The 16,295-nt window shown below is 47.6% G+C and overlaps 1 protein-coding gene across 7 annotated transcripts in view; it reads left to right on the top strand.

The window, feature by feature from the left end:
- The window catches only part of ascc3 (activating signal cointegrator 1 complex subunit 3), a 142,653-nt gene that overhangs the window by 6,450 nt on the left and 119,908 nt on the right, over positions 1–16,295 (top strand). For all 7 annotated transcript variants that reach the window (XM_086310283.1, XM_086310282.1, XM_086310280.1 and 4 more), the window contains one exon: positions 4,902–5,479. In XM_086310283.1, coding sequence (XP_086166409.1) covers positions 4,902–5,479 — 578 coding nt within the window. The remainder of the gene's footprint in view (positions 1–4,901; positions 5,480–16,295) is intronic.

Genomic DNA, 16,295 nt, shown 5'->3' on the forward strand with positions numbered 1-16,295 from the left:
ATTTCAAGCAAGGAAGTGGATGTAGTTAGTAAGTAAGATATTTCAGACATTATTCTGACACAGAGGAGGAGATACTGGAATTATAATTAGTATCTATGCATGCATTTGTGATTTTGTTTGACCTTCCCATTGCTTACAGTACAAAAAACCAACCATTTGTACACATATGTACTAATAATAATAAAAAGTGAGTGCAACACTGCAACCCATCACCCCGTCGTTCAGTGGTCGTTGATCAGTGGTCCATTGTGGCACCATTCAGAGCACTGGTACAATAGTACCAGCAAGATATGGGAAGACATTGCAAATGTACTTGGATTTTAGGTTGCAAGCCACCCAAAACTTGATCCCAAACTTGTCAGGTTTACTTGCAATATACTGCAGGAAACCCGTCACCCCGTCGTTCTGTGGTCCATTGTGGCACCACTGATCAACGACCACTGAACGACGGGGTGACGGGTTGCATTGTTATGTGGTCACACCCCCGTCGTTGATCAGTGGTCCATTGTGGCACCATTCAGAGCACTGGTACAATAGTACCAGCAAGATATGGGAAGACATTGCAAATGTACTTGGATTTTAGGTTGCAAGCCACCCAAAACTTGATCCCAAACTTGTCAGGTTTACTTGCAATATACTGCAGGAAACCCGTCACCCCGTCGTTCTGTGGTCCATTGTGGCACCACTGATCAACGACCACTGAACGACGGGGGTGTGACCCCGCTGATCAGTGTGACCTGACCCCACTGATCAATTGTGATCAAGGGTATATATATGATACAATCTCACTGCACTTAGCCTAACCCTTCATTGCCCTGAAGAATCCTGTGGTGTACGGACCTCCTCTCCAAGGAAAGAAAATGCAGAGAAGACTCACCACCCAGCAGGCGTTGGAAATGATCCTGGCGGAAGTCGACCCTTGTGACTCGGATGGAGAAGACCTAGAAGTTCAGCCGGATTCGGACTCAGAGCTGTCTGATCAGTCTTCCGGTTAGTTTCATTTCATGTTATTTCCTTTTTCATTTCAAGCAAGGAAGTGGATGTAGTTAGTAAGTAAGATATTTCAGACATTATTCTGACACAGAGGAGGAGATACTGGAATTATAATTAGTATCTATGCATGCATTTGTGATTTTGTTTGACCTTCCCATTGCTCACAATTTGAATTTGTTCACACTGCAGATGAGGAGACTGCTTCTCCACCGAAAAAGAGAGCTTGTTTGGGGACTGAGACAGCGAAAGATGGCACAGTGTGGCGTGAAGAACATGTGGGGACCCGTCTCCCTTTCACCCCTATAGAACCGTACGCTGCAGATGGAGAGCCAACGGCTAAGGCCAGGAGAAGTATCTTGAGTCGCCTTCAGAGCTTCCTGTGTTTCATCACTCTTGACATGCTTCGTAGCATTCAAGAATGGACTATTCAACATGCACAGCAAACGGAGCATGTTTGTTGGTTCATGGACCTCCCTGAACTAATGGCATTTATTGCTATTGTCATCTTGCGGGGGGTTTACAGGGTTCCATCTGTAAATGACTGCTGGTCAGCAAACCTGGGAAACCCACAGATAATTGGAACTATGGCACGAAACCGCTTCCAAGACATCATGCAACACCTACGCTTTGATGACAAGTCCACCCGCTGTGATCGAGCAAAGACTGATAAGTTCGCAGCAATTTCCAGTGTGTGGGGATCATTTGTCACCAACTGCATCACGTGCTACAACCCTGGTCTACATATCACCATCAATGAACAGCTTTTCCCATCAAAAACTCGGTGCAGTTTCCTGCAGTATATTGCCAGTAAACCGGACAAGTTTGGGATCAAGTTTTGGGTGGCTTGCGACCTAAAATCCAAGTACATTTGCAATGTCTTCCCATATCTTGGCAAGGACCCCAATCGTCCCACTGGGGAGAGACTTTCCGAAAATGTAGTTATGAGGCTGATGGAACCATTCCTGGACAAGGGCAGAAATGTTACCACTGACAATTTTTTCACATCGCTTTCACTTGCGCAAAAACTTCTTAGACGGAAAACCACCATCCTCGGCACAGTCAACAAGATTCGCAGGGAAATTCCTCAATCCACTAGACAGACAGATCGCAATGAATTCACCACTCAGGTATGTTGCAGGTCTTTTGTGGTTCTATGTTTATGTGTTTCATTGTGTGTAAAAGGGCTATGGAATTAACAATTTATCTTATTTCTTAGGTGTTTTCAACCTCTGCTGCCACGCTGACGGCGTATGCGGCCAAACGGAAGAAGACAGTATATATTCTTAGCAGCATGCACAGCGTGGTTCAGACCGAAAACACTACCAAAAGGAAGCCAAACACTGTCACCCTTTACAACAAGACAAAGTGTGGCGTGGATGTGATGGACCAGATGGTTCGGGAGTACACTGTCCGCAAAGGAACACGGCGCTGGCCAGTTGCCGTGTTTTATAACATGATTGACATGGCAGCACTGAATGCACATGTGCTGTATCAAGAATGCACCGGGACGAAGGAAAGACGGGTGGACTTCCTGGTAGCCCTTGCAACCGAATTGGCTCACTCTCATGTAGCTGCGAAGAAGGAAAGAAAAGAACAGTTGCTTCGGACACAACCCTCCACACCGAGCCCTGGAAAAAGGGCCACGTGTCAGGTCAAACACAGATGCAAAAAAAATCAGGCCACTGTGCGATGTGTTCACTGCTACAGGTACACATGTGGTAAATGCAGGCGACAGATACCGTGGCAGTGCCAGGATTGTGAGTGATTGCTGAAAATGTTGTAATGTACTCACTCAATTTTTGTTATTATTTGTAAACATGTGTACAAACGGTTGGTTTTTTTTCTATTTTCATCAATAAATGTCAGCAACAAAGGACCTACATGTGTGTTGAGTTCTCCCTAAGATGGCATACTGAAACACTCCAAGTGTTTGCAAGTAAACCTGACAAGTTTGGGATCAAGTTTTGGGTGGCTTGCAACCTAAAATCCAAGTACATTTGCAATGTCTTCCCATATCTTGCTGGTACTATTGTACCAGTGCTCTGAATGGTGCCACAATGGACCACTGATCAACGACCACTGAACGACGGGGTGACGGGTTGCAGTGTTGCACTCACTTTTTATTATTATTAGTACATATGTGTACAAATGGTTGGTTTTTTGTACTGTAAGCAATGGGAAGGTCAAACAAAATCACAAATGCATGCATAGATACTAATTATAATTCCAGTATCTCCTCCTCTGTGTCAGAATAATGTCTGAAATATCTTACTTACTAACTACATCCACTTCCTTGCTTGAAATGAAAAAGGAAATAACATGAAATGAAACTACTGTTTTTATCAATAAATGTCAGCAACAAAGGACCTAGACTCATGTGTGTTGATTTCTCCACACTCACTGCGGATGAGGAGACTGCTTCTCCACCGAAAAAGAGAGCTTGTTTGGGGACTGAGACACTCATCTGCAGTGTGAACAAATTCAAATTGTGAGCAATGGGAAGGTCAAACAAAATCACAAATGCATGCATAGATACTAATTATAATTCCAGTATCTCCTCCTCTGTGTCAGAATAATGTCTGAAATATCTTACTTACTAACTACATCCACTTCCTTGCTTGAAATGAAAAAGGAAATAACATGAAATGAAACTACTGTTTTTATCAATAAATGTCAGCAACAAAGGACCTAGACTCATGTGTGTTGATTTCTCCCCCAATCCCCTCCCTCCAGAATTCCTAGGTAACGACCCAATATACATATGAATGACTAGCCAATTTAGCTTCCACTTCCAGCATTTGACTGCTCTCCGGCTTTTAAAGGTAGAAACGCAAAATGATGACTCCGCGGGGGTCTAAGGTACTACCCCGAAATGACTGCTCTCCGGGGGTGTAAGTGTTAAATGAGTCGATTGATTAGTGACTGCGTCCTTCTTTCCTGGCATTATTGGCTTTTTATGACTTGACATTATAACAGAGTTCATGTAGAAGGTAGAGTTTGGTGTTTCTCTGGGGCGGGTACAGGAACATCCATGGGTTTCTGGACAGTGACACACTTTTAGAGTTTTACTTCTGTATACTCGAACAGTTGATTTGATTGCAGTGCAGCGTGGACACCCAAGTCTGTGAATGCAATGACTCGAGAACGGGGCAGCTTTGATGAGTTCGAATCTCAGTGACTTCAACCCTCGGGTCGGGGTTTTTGAAAATCTAGTTGTGCCACAATCTTGGGCGATCGTGGCTCAAGAGTTGGGAGTTCGTCTTGTAATCGGAAGGTTGCCGGTTCGAGCCCCGGCTTGGACAGTCTCGGTCGTTGTGTCCTTGGGCGAGACACTTCACCCGTTGCCTACTGGTGGTGGTCAGAGGGCCCGGTGGCGCCAGTGTCCGGCAGCCTCACCTCTGTCAGTGCGCCCCAGGGTGGCTGTGGCTACAATGTAGCTTCCACTGTAGTCACCAGTGTGTGACTGGGTGGATGACTGGACGTGTAAAGGACTAGTAAAAGCGCTACAGAAATACAGGATATTTACCATTTGTCAGTGTCATAACTCAGACAGGAGGCTGAGGGTAGAACTGGCAGCTGTGCTTCGAATAGTTGGATGTGCAGGTTTGTTGCAGTTGGGAGCGTCTACAGCCAGGTGCAGTGTTTGCTTCCACGAGAAGCTCAGCCACGCCTTTGCTGCAGTTGCCTTCAGTTGTTGCATGTTTACAGGTGTCTCTACCTTCAGTTCGTCTCGAGTCTGGAAACCTATTTTGGGTTGCAGTCAGAGTTCGATGCCTTTACAAACTCTTGGTTCTTGCAAATATAAAATGACCAAAGTGTGTTTTTGTTCAAACATGTGTGGACCTAACTGTAAATTCTGTGCATAACGCTGCAGTGCTAACTGTGGTGTGCATGTGCTTGTTCCACAGTGGCTTCTGAACTCGGTCAGGCGGTGGGTGAAAGCGCAGCCGTGTTCCTGTTTGAAACCTTCCACAACAAAGACCACGTTGGTACAGAGGAGACTCGGGCCATCAAACACATGTTCGGTCCCTTTCCATCATCGGCAGCTGAAGCGTCCTGCGCCTCTGTGGGTCGACTGGTGGCTTTGCTCGGTGACTCCCGAGTCGAAGACTTTATCCAGAGCCAACGCTCCTGCCGCAACCTGGACCGAAGCGCCGCTTTTGGGCGCAACATTGCTTTCTCACATGACGGTTACACACTCGACCCACTGGAGGGGCTGCCCTTCTCCGGTATCCAGGAAGAGAGTGCCAGCTTGGATTTCATCAACTTTTTCAACAACCAAAAGAGCGGCAAGAAGGGCATCAGTGAAGAGGCTCCGTCCAGTACAGGAAGCCCCCTGACCCCGGGGGATGGCTCCATCCTTAGAACAGAAGTAGATAAATATCTGTGTGGAGGCAACATGATGTCATCCAACCCAGAGGAGCTGTGCACGTCTCTGTTTGAAATGCTGGCCTCACACAGGAGCAACGATGAGCTGCAGAACGAGGTCTGTACCACTGGTCTGTTCGTATTAACCCTGAAGGTTAGGTCAATATATAACATGCGCATTAATAGAAGTCACTGGAAAGTAAGGAACTCATTTTATGCAGAAGTGTTGACTGAAGTTGGTGTTTCAGGGTTGTTTTTATCCTCACACATCATCAGAAATCAGTGCCTCTGTCATATTTAATATCTGTCTGCACTGTTTCTTCATGTGGACCAATCAGATTGTTTGTACAGATTCACCAGTGCTACAGCGTCTACACTGGTTGTTATGGTAACTTGGCTTTGCAAACACTCAGGAATAGGACATGCATCATCCTGCCCTAGACCATCTAGTACGAACCCCACCTCTAAAGCACCATCTGCTGTCATGTCGTCCTGCACGGTGCTCAGCTCGTAGCAGGCTTGGAGGTCATCCATACGCTTGATTATAAACCTGACAGACTGTTGTGATGCTTTCATCACTACATGTCTGTGAAGTTTGACCTCTCCCACTGTTATGTTTATTGTTGTGCAACATCTATTGATTCTATCACGCTGACCTTCAGCAGCACTGGAGTTATCATGTCCTGGCTGTTAAACCATACTTGGCCTTTACCTCTGCACATTTCAGACTTGTACATTTTGACCTTCAGTGGCAATAAAGACCTGGAAATATTAGGAGCCTAATGTGCACACAGTTAAGACCATAAGGAGAGATGTACCAGTGCTGCCAGTGCCTGACTAGGGTTTGTTTTTCCCACCGTGTGACCTGGGACACTGATTAGAACTATTAGAAAATGATAGCAACAGTGTTACAGTAAATTCACCAGGTAACAGGATGTGGACCCTTTTGTCTTTCACTTGTATCCATAATTTTCCTGATAACTGCTTTGATCCTTTGCCCATATCAAGGCTCTTACTGGGGCTGCTGGTGTGTGCTTGGATATGAGCTGTGAACACACGGAGCTTTAGCTGTAGGTGTCAAAGGGATTTCAAGGTTTGATTGTGTTTGTTGTTGTAAGGTTTTCGTTGTGTTGCTGTTCTCTTTGGTCACAGGTCGAGGACATTTCAGTCCCTCTCTGTCCACAGGTATTTGAACACATCTTTGACTGTGGTGCCAAAGAAACGATGCATTCAGTGCACGTTTGGTGGTGTTTGTTTTTTAGTAGATTCTGCAGTGAAATCATCTAAATGATTAGTATAATGAATACGCGTGTTCACACCAGGGCTGTGTGGTCTGTTCTTCGTTGAGTGCAGACACAAACACCCTTTGGAGACGTAGTGTCGGCTCCAGTTTAACTCCAGTGCTGTTCCTTCATATCGTGAACATGACCACAGTAAACACACTGTAGGTGTGAAAATGGCTGTAAATATTCACTTTGTCAAATCAAACGTATATTTTTGGAATTCTGTGATTTAACGATGATGAAAACAAAGAGTGGAAATGAAACCTGAGCTCAGCGGTGATGCAGATGATGTGCTGGTGTGTTCAGTGTGGCAGGGGTGCACTTGTTGCCGTGCTGTTAGCCATCAGCTGTCTATTCTGAAGCCAAGAGAAGGAAAAGTGTTGCATCAATACAAAGGTATTTAGAGATAGTGATGAACTTATATTCACAGTTTAAGGAACAAAAGCAAAGTGTTCCTCGGGAAAAGCAGGATGAGTGTAAAAGCAGTGACTGCCATCAGCTGTGTTTCTTCTGTCAGCAGCTGAATGATCACTGCGTGCTGCTGCGCCTCTTCATATTTGCCTCAGGGTCGTCACCACAGTAGAATTTCAAACTCGGCTGCATCACAGGGAAGATGTTTACCTCTGCAGCTACACCAGTGTTGGTGAAGAAGTCCTTTCTTAGTCAACTTGTTCATTTTCACCATCGATCGTGGTGATACATTTTACAACCTACTAATAAATGAATGGGTGAGCAAACAGCACAATACCTAACATGCACATATTTTCATTATTGTAGAACAAGAGTTAAGAAAGTTAAAATATAGAAACGTCACTGTCAGCCGTGCAGCTGGCTACAACCAGACGACACATCAGCCTGCAGCTCTGCATCCTCAGCTGTGCTGTGCAGGCCTGAAGCCCGTCCTGTTGGTCTGCTGTTCACTTTATCTCATGCTCTGGACTCAGCTGTGGTGCACCCACTGCTCTGCACATCTGGTTCTGCTCTGCACATCTGGTTCTCTGTGTGTCTGTAATCCACTTTGCCTTGGTTCAGTATTTTACAGCCACTGTGTTAATGATAAACGATGGAGGCTCTCAGGTCATTGCTTATCTTGGACAAAACTGTTTAATACTTCAGTGTTGATGAAACTGAAGCTCTACGGACACGTTTAAATTCCTCCTAACATGAACATGAAGGAGCTGTTAGTGAGCGGCGGAGCTGTGTGTCCGCCTCAGTCATGTGCTTCTTTCTTTTCTGAGTCTCATTGTCAGACCAGTAACATCTGGATGTGACTAAATTTGTACTGCAAAGACTTTGTGTGCTATTGTGTAGAGTTTAGACTTTGACCGAGCAGCTTGTTGTGCTGAACGTCTGCTCCATGGAAACATTATCCACATCCTGGAAAGCATACAGTCACAAAATAATCAGCATAGCTGATGTTCTTTAAGCATAAAGTGCAGCACAGCATAAAGCATAGAGTGGACACGAGGTTTGTGAGTGCAGTAACTTGAGCTCGACACCACAGCTGTGTCTGCTAAACTGTTTTAACCTTCATTTACCCACAAAGTTGATTCTGTTCATCTGGAGTAACGTTCGTCACTCATCAGCTGACTTCTTCAGTCCCAGCTGACTGCAAGTTTCCAGCCTTATAAGCAGGACATTTAAACAATGACTGAAACCAGCAGCAGTGGCTGTGAGGTTCAGGATCATAATATGCAATAATTGTATAACTGTCATGACCAGTGATCACAGAGAGCTGGGGAATGGTTCCTCAGCTCTCTGCAGTCTGAAAGCTCCACGTCCAGATGAACAGAATCAACCTTTGTGGGCTTTCTTGCCTGGATGATTGAGCATCAAGACTGCCCTCAGTTAGTTTTTAGCTCTGCCGCTGACAGACAGCTCCACCTCAGTCTAAGTGGGAACTGTTGTCTCTCAGTGAACTTCAGTGAACCAGGATCAGAATACTTTATTAATCTCTAAGCACATTATGTGGGTTACAGTTGCTCCAGGACAGTAACAGACGAACTATTTAAACAATGCAATATGTTACAGAATTTTCAAATGTAAGAAATCGCACCAATATTTACAGATCACTCAATAATAAATATCAAGGACTAACAGAGGTGATTATAAATAAATATCAAGAATACTGAGATGATTTGCTGTGTCATTCTGTGGTGCATTATGGGTAATCTCAGTCTCTCACTGAGCGTGCTCCTGTGACTAGCCAGCACGTGTTTTTATATTTGTATTTCATATTTTTGACGTAAGCGTTGTATGACGTGGTGAAACAGCAGCCCTGAAGAGTGACAGCTGTTTAAATGTCCAAACACTGGAGTGTAAGTTTTTGTGTGAGGGATTTGCTGTGCAGCTTTGGGGTTTGTTTGGATCTACATCTTCCTGTGTAAAGCAGATTAGGCTGCTCGTTGCACGGGTCTGTTTCTCACCCTATTTGAACCTCTAATTTGCTATTCTTCACATTCTTATATGAAGCAGGAAACCATTTTGTGCCTGTGGATTTTCAACACTTCACTTATATGTCCAGGCTTTCATCTGCCCCTACCCCACAGCCCTTCTATCAATTTAGCACAGAGTCAGAATTGTACAACTTCAGCTGGTTCCAGTTGCTTCCAATGTTTCTCACGTAGTTGACATTTGGAAGCCAACTTTCCCACAGACATCCTCAGGTGTAGACTGCTGTGTGTGTGTGTGTGAGCAGAGACACACACGGAAACACACTGTGAGAGTGCACCTGCAGGCTCTCTATGCATCTACCTCTGTGTGACTCCAAAGTCAACACTAAAGTTTAAAGGCTTTGCACTCTGTGGCATTAAAGCCAACAATGGAGAAACTCGCTTCTTATTATTTCTCATTGGTGACCTTGGATTGCTGACATTTTGTGGTGGGTGCTGAGTGCAGGCGGGAACCGCGGACTGCAAAGCCATTTAGTTACATACAGATTTGGTCATGTCATTTCATAGTGAGGGGAGTTCAGTACAGTAGCAGGGAGATATCTCAGAAACTTTACATCTTTATAATTTTAAGCTTATGTTGACTTCTTCCATTATCAACTGGTTTTCCATTACAGCTGATTACCACCTAATATGCGTGGTCATCGTCATAGCAACGCGGCCGAGTGTCCTGTGACGTAATTGGTATACGACACAAACCATAGAACAAAGATGGAGGTGGAGGCGATGATACACCTGCTGCTCGCTCTGTGGCTTTTCGTCACACTCGGGGACCACGCCGTTGGTTTTGTAGCCATCTCCCTCATCGCCGGGTTTCAAAAATGGTGGTTTTGATTTTTGTGCATGAGACTCTCTCATGTCTCATCGAGTGACGCCACTGACGAGCCAGTTGCTAGCATGCGGTCTGACAACATCACATTTTAGTACCTGCTCGGATCGCTTGGAATCCTGGCTGTGCAGGAACTATTTTAGTACCCGGTACCAAGTACTATGACCTAATGAAAACCCCGAAAACTGTGAACAGTCGATCCGAGTAGGTACTAATGGAAAACAAGTAGGCCTGCAGAGCGAGAGCGAAGAGCTCTAATAGGGTGATATGGTACTACAAGGTCATTAAGATAAGATGGGGCCTGATTATTTAAGACCTTGTATGTGAGGAGCAGGATTTTGAATTCTGGATTTAACAGGAAGCCAAAACAGGAGAAATCTGCTCTCTCTTTCTAGTCCCTGTCAGGACTCTTGCTGCAGCATTTTGGATCAGCTGAAGGCTTTTCAGTGAGTTTTTAGGACTTCCTGATAATAATGAATTACAGTCGTCCAGCCTGGAAGTAATAAATGCATGAACTAGTTTTTCAGCGTCACTCTGAGACAGGATATTTCTAACTTTAGAGATGTTGCACAAATGGAAGAACGCAGTCTTACATATTTGTTTAATATGTGCGTTGAAGGACATGTCCTGGTCAAAAATGACTCCAAGGTTCCTCACAGCGTTACTGGAGGCCAAGGTAATGCCATCCAGAGTAAGAATCTCGACCCTGGAAAGACGGTTGATGTTTGTGGAAAAAGTGTTGGGCTGTCGCACAGCATGACCCTCTCCTTTCCAAGTCTGGAGCCCTGGCTTCGTCCGAGTCTGAAGACGAGGATTATCTGGTTGATGTCCCCGCAATTAGCTGGGCTGACCACATGGAATATGTTGATGGGTTAGCCGATGACGAGCCGGAACCATGCAGGAGCGCTGACGGGCTTCAGCCTGGGTTGAACTCTGCAGCGCTCCCCAGTAAGACGATGATGTGCTGGACATCGGCCTGGACATCCATGGTTTGTCAGAGGATGAGCAGGAGAGCTCATTGTCGGCCCAATGTGCCGCTGCTGCTGCGCCGGTCGGCCACGATGATGCCACTCTTTTCTCCCTGTTTCGCCGTGCTGCTGAGAAGCTGCATGTGACTGGCCCTCTCCTCCGCCAGCTCATGTTCCCAGACTTTGTGTGCGAGCTAACAGCATCATGGGACAAACCTCTGTCTACCTGGGTCACTATGCCCGGCTATGGACAGTCCATGGAATTGGACGGCGCCGAGGGGGCTGGCTTAGCTAACCCACTCCTTAGGGAGCCGTCTCTGGCTGCTTATCTGACCCCGTCCCATAACCATGGTGTCGGCGGCCCCGCAACTCTGCTGTCCAAGTACGGCAGATTCTCTGCTTTGCAGCTGGAGAAGATTTATCGGGCTCATGCCGGCACTACTCGCGCCATGAGCTCCGTCACCATGCTCCAGATGTACCAGGCGATGTGCCTGACGGAGCTCAGATCGCTGATTCCTGATGACAGCCCGCTGGCACCTCTTCTTAACGAGGTCAGAGTTGCCACAGATCACATCCTCCGTGCGTCTCGCTGTGCAGCACTCTCCCTTGGCAGAGGGATGGCTTCGACAGTAGTGGCGCAGAGGCACCTGTGGCTGACCCTCTCTGACGTCCCAGATAGGGACAGGGCTGTATATCTGGACCCACCAGTGTCTGCAGCTGGGATATTCAGACATTCACTTGAAGCCATTCAGGCTAGATTCGATCTGAAGGAAGAAGCAGACGGAAGCTCTGCGCGACATCATCCCCAGACGTCAGCCCAAGCCCGCAGCCAGCTCTCACAGGCCCGCCGCTCCTCTGCCGACTGGCAAGAGACTGGTGCCCACTGCTGAAGTGGGTGTGCCGCCAGCGAGAGCACATCCTCCGGCCCGAGCTCCACGCCAGTCAGCCTGGAGCAAAGGTCCACCTTCGGGCCTCCGGCGGGAACCGACGCCCAGGAGGAAGAAGCCTCAGCCCTCCTAGCTGTGGTTTCGAGTGGAGAAGGGATCCAGCAGCAGGGAGATGCTGCTTTTACCCCTCTGTTGCCACCCAAGAGGTGCCGCTTAAGTTTTGTTCAGGTTGTCAGCCCCAGAAGGCGCTGCACTTTCCTAACACTGTCTCCCAAGCACAAAACCCCTGCACACAAAATGCCTCAGGTAACTCCCTGTTCAGGTGTGTTAAATGTTCAGGTGACCACATCGAGTGTTCCCGCTGTTTTTCATTGTTGTGCCCCAGAAAAGGTGCCTCCAACAAAATGTATGAATGTACATGTTCCCATGTTACAATCAATAAAGAGTGTTGTTTATTCTCAAACAATCACAAATGCTCAGCCTGCAGGCAGAATGAGCCAGGTCGGGCAGGTGATGCAGTCCCCTGCAGACACACTGGGGGGCGACAACGCCCTGCCGACGGTGCTGCAGGTCAGCCGGCTGGCTGCTCACTTCCCTCAGTTGCGTGCTTGCGCCCCCTCTCCGTGGGTGCTGCGAACTGTTGCCATGGGTTACCGGTTCCAGTTCCGGGTCAAGCCGCCTCGTTTCCAGAGAGTCGTAAACACGACTGTCAACACCGAGGCGGTGATGATACTCAGAGAGGAAATAAAGGCACTATTGCAGAAAAGAGCAATACGAGTGGTCCCCACTTCGGAAGCAGACAAAGGTTGGTACAGCCGTTATTTTGTTGTTCCGAAAAAAGGGGGAGGGCTTCGTTCCATCCTCGACCTGTGAGTCTTGAACACGTATCTACAAACGTACAGGTTCAAGATGCTAACAGCTCTTGAATGCGGTCGGCCCGGGAGATTGGTTTGCAACAATCGATCTAACAGATGCTTTTTTTTCATGTGTCTATACACCCGAAATACAGGCAGTTTCTGAGGTTTGCATTCAAGGGCGTAGCCTACGGATACCTAGTGCTGCCGTTCGGGCTGTCGCTCGCTCCTTGCACCTTTGCGAAATGTGCCAAAGCAGCGCTAGCGCCCCTCAGAGAGAGAGGCATCCGCATCTTAGTCTACCTAGACGACTGGGCTCTCGTAGCTTGCTCCAGAGAGCAGGCGGAGACACAGCTGTCGCTGGTTCTGTCACACATTCAGACACTGGGGTTCTCTGTGAACGTTCAAAAGAGCTCGCTAATCCCGAGTCAGCAGATTTCTTTTCTCAGTTTGGAAATATGCTCGCTTTCCAGTCGCGCACGTTTGTCGGAGCACAGAGTGGCCGCGTTTCATCGCTGCCTCGCTCAATTTCAGTTGGGACGCAGACTGCGTTTCCAGACGCTATTACGTTTGTTGGGCATGATGGCATCTATGATCGCCGTAGTGCCACTTGGACTGTTAAAAATGAGAGCGTTTCAACACTGGACTCTCTCTCACCCCCTGTGTGCATCGCGTCACCTCCGGAGGAGGCTGCAGGTAACCGCGTCTTGCATGCTAGCTCTCCGTCCTTGGAGGGAGCCCAGGCTGCTGCATCAGGGCTCTCGGATTGGGAGGGTGTTGTTTCGCAAGGTGGTGTCCACAGATGCTTCCCTAAGAGGGTGGGGAGCGCTGTGCAAGGGTGCGAGGGATCTGGTCCGCACTTAGAGCTGTTAGCAGTGTTCTTAGCTCTAAAGCATTTCTGTCCAGTCCTGAAGGGCCAGCATGTCTTAGTCAGGACGGACAATTTAACAGTGGTGTCTTACATAAACAGGCAGGGAGAAACACACTCTCCTCCCCTGTTGAAGCTGTCTCGCTCTCTGCTGTTATGGTGTTCATTTTCTGTCTCTAAGAGCCACCCATGTCCCGGGCCACCTGAACCTGGGGCCGGACCTTCTCTCCAGGGGGTCCTCTGGTGAGAGAATGGAGGTTACACCCTTTAATAGTGGCTCAGATTTGGGACCTATTTGGCAAGGGGCAAATAGATCTTTTTGCTTCACTGCCCCCTGTTCTTCTCCATAATCGACCACGATGCACCCTTGGGCTTGGACGCGCTAGCGCACCAATGGCCAGACGTGCTCCTGTATGCATTTCCCCCAGTGGAAATGATATCTCCACATCTAGAGAGAGTGCGTCGGCATTCCCTCTCTCTGATTCTAGTGGCCCCTTGGTGGCCCACACGGTCGTGGTATGCAGAGATAATCAGCCTGGTAGCAGCAAGTCCTTGGCAGCTTCCTCTCCGTAGGGACCTCCTCTCTCAGGCGGGCGGAGAAGTGGTTCATTTGCGCCCGGATCTGTGGCGCCTTCATGCTTACCTGCTGAGAGGTTAAACTTGATTGCTAAGGGTTTGCCACCTAGTGTGAAAGCGACAATTCAGAGCGCTAGGGCCTCATCTACTAGAGGCTTGTATGCTTACAAATGGTGAGCCTTCGAGCAATGGCAGGGATAGCTCAGTAGGTAGAGTGGTGGCCCCATGATCGGAAGGTCGGGGGTTCGACTCCACTGAACGGCTACCCTGAGGTACCCCTGAGCAAGGTACCGTCCCTACACACTGCTCCCCGGGCGCTGCACTGGCGGCTGCCCACTGCTTCACTGGGTGAATGGGTTAAATGCAGAGGAACTATTTCCCTATGGGGACTAACACGCACACTTTACACTTTACATGGTGCCAGGACTGCCACACTCTCCCATTTCAGTGCTCTATTGTGGATGTTTTGACATTCCTGCAGGAGCTGCTGGATAAGGGCCTTTCATTTTTGACAGTTAAGGTTTATTTAGCAGCTATATCTGCTTGTCATATTGGCTTTGATGAGGTGACACCAGGTGCACATCCCCTTGCCATACATTTTCTGAAAGGGGTTCACCGGCTGAGACCTGTGCTTAAGTCCAGTGTCCCTGCTTGGGACTTGTCTTTGGTGCTGGGGGCCCTTTATAGCCCCCGTTTGAACCCACTGAGTCTGTGGCTATGAAATTTCATATAAGACTGCATTACTTCTCGCTTTGGCTTCAGCAAAGCGAGTGGGTGACCTTCATGCGCTCTCTGTGCATCCCTCCTGCACACAGTTCTCTCCTGATGGTCTCAAGGTTGTATTGCGTCCAAATGCTGCCTATTTTCCCAAGATCATGCCTGCGTCTTATAGCTCAGTGGAGTTTGAGTTGCTGAGCTTTTGCTCCCCTCCTTTTGCATCTGAGGAGCAGAGGAGGATGCATTCTCTTTGTCCAGTGCGTGTGCTACGCACCTACATTGAGCGCACTCAGAGTGTGCGTTTATGTGACCAGCTGTTTGTCTGCTTCGCTAATCCAAATAGAGGTAGAGCTCTGTCTCACTGGCATATGGCACCAGAGGTCTTGCTTTGCCCCACGGGGTGAAAGCTCATTCCACCAGGGGGGTGGCAACCTCATGGGCTCTTTTTAAAGGGGTGCCTGTAGCTGATATTTGTGCGGCATCACTGGACACTTTTGCGCGGTTTTATCGGTTGGACGTTACAGCCCCTTCGGTGGCTCATGCTGTCCTTTCTGCTGGGTCTACCGCTCACTAAGGATGTGGTGATGTGTTGTACTGAGTGAATCGACTGAAAGGGAACATGTATGTCTACTTCTGTTCCCTGAAGGAGAGGAACGAGGTACAACACAAGGTGGCCCCACTGAGCAGTTTGGCTCGGTGAAGAGCGGCTATCGAACTGAGGGATGACTGTGATGACAGCGGCTATATGTGCAGGCGGGGCCGTGCGCGTGTCATCACACGTCATCTGCCTTAAAGGCATGAATAAAGTTTCTTCAGCCAGGACACGCGAGGGCGTGATATCCCGTACTTATGTGTTGTACCTCGTTCATCTCCTTCAGGGAACAGAAGTTATAGGCATAACTATTCGATTTTCATTGTATCCAGCAGGAGTGAAAGGTCATGTATGGTCATTGGGTTAAACACTGACAGTAAATGAGGGGGAGGTGGACCAGAGACACAAACAGACAGTATTGAAGAACCAATGCTCTTACGGACATTATTAACTTTATCCACGAAGAAATTTAGAAAGTCATCACTCTCAGATTTAGAGGTCACGGGTACTGGGTGGACCACGGGGAAAACAATAGAGTTTATGGTTTCAAATTGCACCTCCAAATTTCTCTTATTTGATGAGATTAGCTGAGCTGAAATATCCTGATCTGGCTGTTTTTATGTTTTCGTGAAGGGAAACCCAAAGTTTCCTAAGGTGGAGCCTGTGAACTTCAGGTTTAGTTGATTTTCCAAAGGCGTTCTACTTTCCTACAGATTCTTCTGACTTTCCTTATGTCATCATTTATCCACGGATGAGCTCTTTCCGGGCAGCAATGACAGACTTCATAGGTGCCACTGAATTTAATATCTCCAGACAATGATTGTTAAAACCCTGAGTAGCAACATCAGCATCAGTGATCGCATGAGGGTCCAACAAATCAGAACATTTCAGAGCAAGCATCATCCGTATC

This window comes from Aulonocara sp. 'chitande type north' Nkhata Bay, linkage group LG11 (assembly GCF_057382095.1).
Source record: "Aulonocara sp. 'chitande type north' Nkhata Bay isolate Kocher_YH1m ecotype deep benthic linkage group LG11, A_spYH_male_GT1.1, whole genome shotgun sequence".
NCBI classification, from domain to species: domain Eukaryota; kingdom Metazoa; phylum Chordata; class Actinopteri; order Cichliformes; family Cichlidae; genus Aulonocara; species Aulonocara sp. 'chitande type north' Nkhata Bay.